We start from the raw sequence: 8,850 nt of genomic DNA on the forward strand, positions 1-8,850 counted from the left end.
GCCGAGGGACACGAGCGAGTGAATGGGAGATGCTGGATCGCCGGTGGAGTTGAACCTTTGTTTGTGTGTACCGAGTCACCATCGTTATACTCATATTTGCCGATACTTCAAGTTAATACGAGAGGATGGCTGACAGCGAGGGAGGCTCCGAGCAGGATGATGTCTCTTTCCTCCGGACGGTTCGTTTTTGACTTATATATTTAGCACAAAATGTCTTTCTCAATGCTCGATAACACTTCAGAGAATAATGAATATATGATTACATTCATAACAAGTTGATGACGTGTTAAGTGTAAGCACGTTACCTGCTATTTATACTATAGATGATTACTCACGACGTTTTTGTTTGAGTTTGTTGTAATTTGTTTTTTATTATACATGAATTTCTTTTGGTTATTTTATTTCAAATTTCATATATCATTGTATTTTCAATTTTTAATACATCATTTTTAACATATAGTTCGGTAAATATAAAATAGGTAAATAAACATAATAATATAATGTTGTCATTAAAAACTATAAAAATATGGAGATAACATTAACTGAATATTTGTTATTAATGTTTGTCCATTTTGTCGAATGTAATAGAAAATTTTCAGATTAAAAAATAATTATTTAATAATCTAAAAAAAAATATATCAAATTTCAAACAACAAAAGCACAATTATTAGTGTTTATTTGAATTAACAATTATTTGAAAGTCAATGATTTTTCAAATGTCAATACTGTGAATCTTAGTGGAGTTACTTTTGCATCGAATTATAAATTTATAGGAATAAAAAATGCAAATGTCTATAATAATATTATTGATTGTTTGATATTTTGCCCGTCCAATTAATATTCTTAAAAAAAAACCCTATTTCGTTTATATTGTAGTTTAATTCAGTGACAAATAAAGAAAATTTAATAAAATAAGAATGTCGATTTAAACTTGTATAAAATTTATTATGATTATGAAATTAAAATGTTTATTGACTTTGATATTGAAGACAGTAATTAAATTAAAATATTTCAATGCAATCTATATTAAGTTCGATCAAGCTCAAATTCACTATATAAATAGAAAGCCTTATGTATCATTGCCATTGCTCGTTTGATGAAGATTACTTCACCTTCATAAGGTTTTACTTAGTTGTGTACATTAAATTAAGATTAAACATATGTAGAATTAAAATCACAGGATATTGATGGATTTACTCTATTGGATTGAACTGGCTTGATACAGATTTTCGAGTATTTACAGGTACTCTGAGAGCTAGTTAAATACCGTGTTAAGATTGCTTCAATGGGCGAAAGCATTTTTGAATAATGAAAAATAATATTAAACACAAACAAATTCGATAATAAATATAGACATCGAATAGATAGCCATAATAATACACTGTTCATATATTACAAACTCTCTTATATTAAGGAAGATCTTATTAAAAGAGAGGTATAAATTTTGTAATTAAGCCATTGATACATTTTTTATTCAGAAATAAGAACTGAATTACATTCATAATTAATAAACAATATTTATTGGTATTAGACTAAATGAAAATCCAGTATCATAATTTAAATTTCTCAATTTTTTTATTACGAACAAAACATTTATTTTATTGATTTTTTTTCTCTGTTGCTTATAATATTACTAAATATTGAAAATATTTTGTATAAAAACTAAATATTTTTACTTGATTGATAATTTAATCTTATTATGTATATGTATATATAACATTTTATTAATTAATAGTCTACAAAATAGCATTATAATATAGCACAGATTTATAATTATATACATGCCATTTTTTATTTATAAAAGTTAAATTGAGTTAAAACGAAATTATATTAACATAAGTATAATGAGATCATTTTACGGAGAATTTTTTTTTTAATGCCAAAAATAATATAATTTTAAAAGTATGTTTAAATAATATCTAATATTTATCATATGTTAGCTAATGTAGATGAATAATGATACAAGTAGCGATTGTTAAGGAATATTTCATAGTTATTGTTTCCGGTTATTAGATGGTAAATTAAAAATTTTAAAAGAAAATTTATAAAAATGAAAATATTCCTATTATTCTAAATAAGCTATTGTTATTTGAGCATAGAAAAATATTTTATTGAATAGTAAATATAAGAATTTGACTTAAAAATTACAGGTATTCATAATGTTACTTCTATATGTACTTTTTCTTCAAGTACATATTTTTTAAATCGAGTAAAAAATATTATAGTATAAATGATATGTTTATTATGCTATAATAATTATACTAATTAAAATAACTAGATTCTAAATATATTTTCATGTATTCATTATTAGCATATGCGATTTAAATTTTAATTCTTATTAATGAATTTTTCGTAATTGATATATTAGGTTATTACCTAATATATATTTCAAATGCAAATTAAAAATTTAAATTTCATGATTTTACACTCTTTTTATGAATTATGAAAATTTTATAAGATAAATTACACATTTTTTAAAGATGAAATTATATAAAAATATAATATTTTACCTTATCTCGTTATGTATTATATTATTGAAAATTTATAAACAACAAACTTATTTGGACATACACTTAAATTACACGAACATTATCTATAATCACAAGAAATTAATTTGACTATTCAAGGAGTGAAATGCGTTTCTTATTAGATTGTTTATATTAGATTGTGTATAATGAAAAATATATTCTAATTTAATATTTATAATATATATTTTATTTGTAGTAAAGATATTTTCTTTCTATTAATGAAAATAAATAATAATTATAATAATAATAAAATTAAAAATATTCAAATTAATAATATTAAAAAACAGTAGACTTTTTTAAAGAATTTTCACAATAACACTTGTAAAACTCGAAATCCGTAGGTGAAGCACCTGAAGTTCTCTAATGACCGCGATGAAGAGAAACCAGGTTAGACCTCGACCCTTACCTGACACTTTCAATCCTCGACCCTTGATGGTGCTTACTTTTTTACATTCTATCGCGGAAATGGTCAATTCTGATAGATGTAAATTTCCAAATATTTAAATTTTAAAAATCTTATAATAATAAAGTGAAATAATTGAAGTTTCACACATTACGAATTAAAATCCAATAAAAATATGAAGCCTAAGTAAATCACTAAAAAATAATGAAGTTAGTAAACGTGCATTTGAAGAATTTTCAAACAAGGAAAAATATCGACATATTTATTTTATCATTCATAAAACTAAGAAATCATATTAAATATTTTTATAAATGTTTCAAAACTAATTTTTAATTAAAAAATTGGTGTGCTAATTAAGTCTTTTAAATATGCAAATTCTACTTTGCATTAATATTATTTTTATTCTATAAAATAAATTTAATGTATGTTTTCCTATTAAATTCCAAAATTTTATTAATGTGTTTTTGAATTTTAAAATAAAATTTCAAATTTACAGTACGTATAAATTTATTTTTTAAACAAAACATTTTTTAGTAAAATTGTTAATCTTATTGTACACTCAATTATTAATTAATGAATACCCTAAAATAACATTTTTGGATATTCAAGAATATTATTCGTAATGTATGCATATATATATATATATATAAGGTAAGATATATAAGATGCAGCATTTTCTTAAATAATTCAGGCTCTTATGAATTTAAAATAATCATATAATAATTGCAATTTATTTACTATAAATTTATATTATTTATATTCTTATTACTTCATTACTCTCTGAATATATTACTCAGAATTATAATTACATCTTATTTAAAATTACACACAATACGTAGACATAAGGAATTTAATAATTTATGCATTTCTACAGTTGATTGTTATTAATAAATATAATTTTATTTAGATTTATGTCAGATTTGAACCGATTATTCTTTAAAAGTACATGCGGTAACAACTGCAGCCTCGTTTTCTCGTTTATTTATAAAACCGGCAACTTTCGCTTCGGTGACCGTTTTGTTTTACGTAAGACTCCCTCGACTAAACCAACATAAATACATCAAAATTTTTAATTTTGGTCTATGAAAGTTTGTTAAGAAATAATTTTTGCTACGGATATTTTTTTTAAATATTTCGTATAAGAAATTATAATGGATAATATATCATTGAATATGAATTACTAATTTGTATTAAATTTTTTTTTAATTAATTTAATTAATATGAGTATGATCATTCAACACATTCAGAATAAATTTTATCTCAAATGGGAAAATTTTACTATGGAATTATTTTTTATTTCAATTTGAAAATAAAATTAAAATATTGCTAATCTAAGTTTATATACTATTACTAATTATTAATCGATACTCCTAATTTATTAAAGAATATAGAATCTTATAAATATATTATACATTTTTTACTTATTCAAATAGAAAAATAAAATTATGATTAAAATATTATAAAAAAATATATTCCAAATATAATAATATACTTATTTTCTATCTCAATTAAAATTATTTTACAATATTAATCATAATAAACAGCGAGAATATATTTTTTATATACTCACTTTAGAAAATATTAAAAAATTATTTACGTTCACTGCATATTTTAAGTTGTATGAAATAATTTGAAAAAATATTGTAATTGGTCTATTTAATTTAGAATTGAACTACAAATTATATGAATACCAAATAGTTGCTCATTTTATTATTATTGAATTTATTTTCATGTTTCAAATTTATTTCTATTTGAAATGTAAAAGTGAAAATTTTATACATAAAAATTTAATTAAATAGATTTTTTTATATTTCTATAATACTTATAAAATCGAGATTTCAGAAACATATTTGATATAGGATAAGAAGTTGATTATGAATGCATTATTAAAAATAATCCTATTGTATTTCAGTAAATATAAGTTATTACTGACTATTGTATGTTATTACAACATATAAATTCATATTTCATTGTTTGATTTTTTAAAAGAAATATACTTGAATCACTAATTATCAAAATATTTAATGTATAAAACTATTTAATTTAATAGTAACTTTTAAATAATAGTGTACAGTAATTTTCTTATAATTTACGTTTTATGAGTGTGTATTATATAATATTATACTAATTTAAAATTTGAAAATAAAATATCAGTCTTACCTTCAGTTTCGACCAAAGCTGCAATGTTATAGGTTCATTTATAAGGACTATATCTTAGCATACAAATAGGCGTAGATTCAACATTTTTGAGAATATGGTTATTACATCAATATTGGTTCCGGGGACGTTCATTCCATTCCACATCGATCATCATTGCAAATTGTTTCTCATTTGGTTCGATCTCAAGTGCTATTGACAGGCTACTTGACAAGCGATGTTCGAAAATCATTTTTTCGTTCTACGTGCGTGAACACTTAGAGGAAAAGGCAATGAAAAAATGCTGTACATATTAATACATTTCATAATTTTTTATGATAAAAATCAGAATCATACTACAACAAATAATAATAGATATCTATATTTTATTTATTATTTATTTAATAAAACTTCACAAAATAAAATATTCTTTTTATTGTACATAACAAGAAATGACTATATTTTATGAAATTATATAGTTAAAAATGTATATTCATTATTATATATATATATATATATATATATATATTTATTTATTTATTTATTTTATTGGAATTATTGAAATGTATTTAAAGAAGTTCGTTATTATTATATCTGCATTCTTCGGTAATGTTTTCAATGATTTTATTTGAAAATATTTTCGTACAAATTCTTGATATGTTATTTAACACTTGAAATTTTTATGAATGATATAATACTCGTGTTTTGTGAAACAAACGATAAAAATTTTCATTAGCACATTTAATATTGACATTTGCATTTACAGGATTATCAATATTTATCTACATATCATAATTTATTATGTAATACAAAAAATTATACTTAAAATAAATTAAAGTAAATCAATATGATTTATTTTTTAAAAAATTAACGTTTTTAAAAATTCTATTATATACATAATTAAAAATTTGTTCTTATATTATTTTAATATTCATTTAGATTTTGCGATTAATTTTCTAGATCTTATGTATTTAACAAAATAATGAGATATATTTTTTTATTCAGCTTATATTATTGTATTTAAAATCTTCAAATATTAAGAATATTGTTTCCAAATAAAATTTAGATATGTACATATATAAATTGGAATTAAAATTTTTACATATATTTATTTATAAAGAAATCTTGGTAAGGATAACGAAAGGGTTGAACCCGAAAGATAAGTTAACCCTGCATTCTATGTTGTTAAAGGCCAGCCAAACACTGTTTTTGGCACGGAAAGTACTTGGCCCAGATCATATATTACATTTCGCAAATGCCATTGTATTGTAATTTAATTGTAATTATATGAAGGCGCAAGCTTGATCTTAAAGGAAGAGAAAATGAATACAAAATTTTCAACTATCAACAAAATTATCAACAATAGATTTCTTTAATTTGAAGTTAGTAACTCTATTTAAGAAATTTTTAATTTTAATATCAATGTCAATAAATTGAACAATTAATTTATACTTAATAATTATATAGATATATCCTAATATTCAACATATCTAATAAATTAAACCTGAGCATTATATATAAATAAAATAATATTGCACATAAGGTTTAAAAAATAATTTAATATGTTTTAGTAACCGAAGTTTGACCATAATTTATATCTATAAAAATATTTGCATTTATGCATTATTTGTATTATAAATATTTTTACTGTTATTAAAATATAAGCCTTTTGTTATGAAAAAATTTCCTTATATTTCAAAATTTTTAATTATGCTAAATTATATGTTTTTAGATAATTGTCCAATTTAAAGTACGAAAAATATAAATATCTTGCTGATGTCTCAAATGACTTGTAAATTGTATAAATCGCAAAGGAATAAATCAGAATCAACACAGAAAGAGTATTTAATTATTCAATAAATAATTATATAAATTTTAAAAACGAATAATTTTAGTCATATAAATGAAAAAACGCATAATAAAGACATAATCTAAATGTTAGATTAAGATAAGTTGATTTAAACTTTAAGTAATGATTTAAAATACGAATACTATTTATAAAATATTATATTTTTCTTAAAACACTTGTTATAACTTTTATTCAGGATTATACTTTGGTTATTAAATCACTGAATTTAAAATTCAAGCTTAATTTTCAGTATTATACTTAACATTCATATTTTTTTATTATGAGTATACAATCAAGTAAAAAGTAAACATAATTTAAATAAAAAAACTCTATGAAATTTAATTATAATAAAAGTAATGAATATTTTTGGAAACAAAATAGATTTTATTACAGTTATTATTATTATAGGAAGATATGGTATGTCTTTCGTGTACAGCAACAGGGGAACGAGTTTGCTTAGCAGCTGAAGGTTTTGGTAATCGTCACTGTTTTCTTGAAAATATCGCTGACAAGGTATGTACATAATAAAAAACTAATATATCTGAATATAAACTTTGAAGATAGTAATTTTATGCGACGTGAAACCATGTAACTTAATAATTTAATTTAATTTCAATGTATATATTCGATTAATTATATTAAAAATATTTATAAATTTCATTAACAAATAATACTTGTTGAATATATGTACAATATTAATTTATAAATATTTTGTTATTTATTTAATATTTTATTAAATATTATTAAGTATTATTATTGATTGTTATTAAATATTGATTAAATACAATATATTGCTCTTTAACAATGATATTTTTTTATACATACTCGTGAAACATAGTTTTCGAACTTAAGAATGAAAAAATAACTTGGTATTAAAATTTTGAATATATAAGTCATCATATTAAAATAATAGAAATATGAATTTTGCAGAACATACCACCAGATCTATCACAATGCGTCTTTGTGATCGAGCAAGCTCTATCGGTACGAGCACTACAAGAACTCGTAACTGCTGCTGGTTCTGAAACGGTAAAGTTGAATTTATGCCATTAAAGATTGGTTATTTTCCTCACAATTAACATAAGGCTATTTGAAATAAAATTAATATATGAATATGTCAAAACAAGTATATCATTAATAATAAGCAAGGTTTGCATTGAATTTCTATTATACAATATATTCTGTTGCTAATTTACAGAAAATTACGAGAAACGTTTTATAAAGTATAGATTGACAAACTATATTCATATATCAATTATATGACGCCTATTAAGAATTAGTCAGAATTTTAATTGAATTAAAATTAAAACAGATTAAAAAAAAAACATTATACTAACGTATTAAAATTTAGAAAAGTTATCCAGGATAACATAATGTAAAAAAATACTTTTATTATCCATTGTTTTACTGCAATTTAGTAGAAATAGAAAGAAATAAAGAAAGTCTTTCATTAAACATTGTATATCAATAACAAAAAATCTGGAGTTTCAAATTGATCGATTAGATATTGAGAAACTTTTTTTATTGATTTTTTATTGAGAAACCTATTTTATTGATAAGGCATTTAAATTTTCATATTTGTTAAATATTTAACACTTCTGTAACTCTTACAAGTTATAATTTCAAAAATTAAAAAATTGATTTTTAAATATATTTTAACTCTGAAAAAATTAACCAAAAATTCATCATATTATAATTCCATAGCAAAAAAACATTCGTTTCATTACAATTTGTAGATATAATATAGATACATATTTCAGTTAATAGTTCCTATTACATAAAATTAGCCACATTTTGTAAATATCAAAATATAAAGAATACAAAAAAGTTAATATAGAGAACTCATGTTGATATACTTGAGAACTTAAGCTAATAATATAAAGAAATTATGAAAAATTATAATTGATAAGTATTTAATAATCGTTATAATTTAT

At 21.2% G+C, this 8,850-nt stretch overlaps 1 protein-coding gene across 1 annotated transcript in view; it reads left to right on the forward strand.

Annotated features, from left to right (window-relative positions):
- The first annotated feature begins 7,330 nt into the window (after window positions 1-7,330).
- RyR (Ryanodine receptor) overlaps window positions 7,331-8,850 on the forward strand; it is a 42,629-nt gene continuing 41,109 nt past the window's right edge. The window contains 2 exon segments of the mRNA XM_011498658.1: window positions 7,331-7,429; window positions 7,847-7,994. Coding sequence (XP_011496960.1) covers window positions 7,331-7,429; window positions 7,847-7,994 — 247 coding nt within the window.

The sequence above is a fragment of the Ceratosolen solmsi genome, unplaced genomic scaffold, assembly GCF_000503995.2.
Source record: "Ceratosolen solmsi marchali unplaced genomic scaffold, CerSol_1.0 scaffold10, whole genome shotgun sequence".
In the NCBI taxonomy this organism is placed as follows: Eukaryota; Metazoa; Arthropoda; class Insecta; order Hymenoptera; family Agaonidae; genus Ceratosolen; species Ceratosolen solmsi.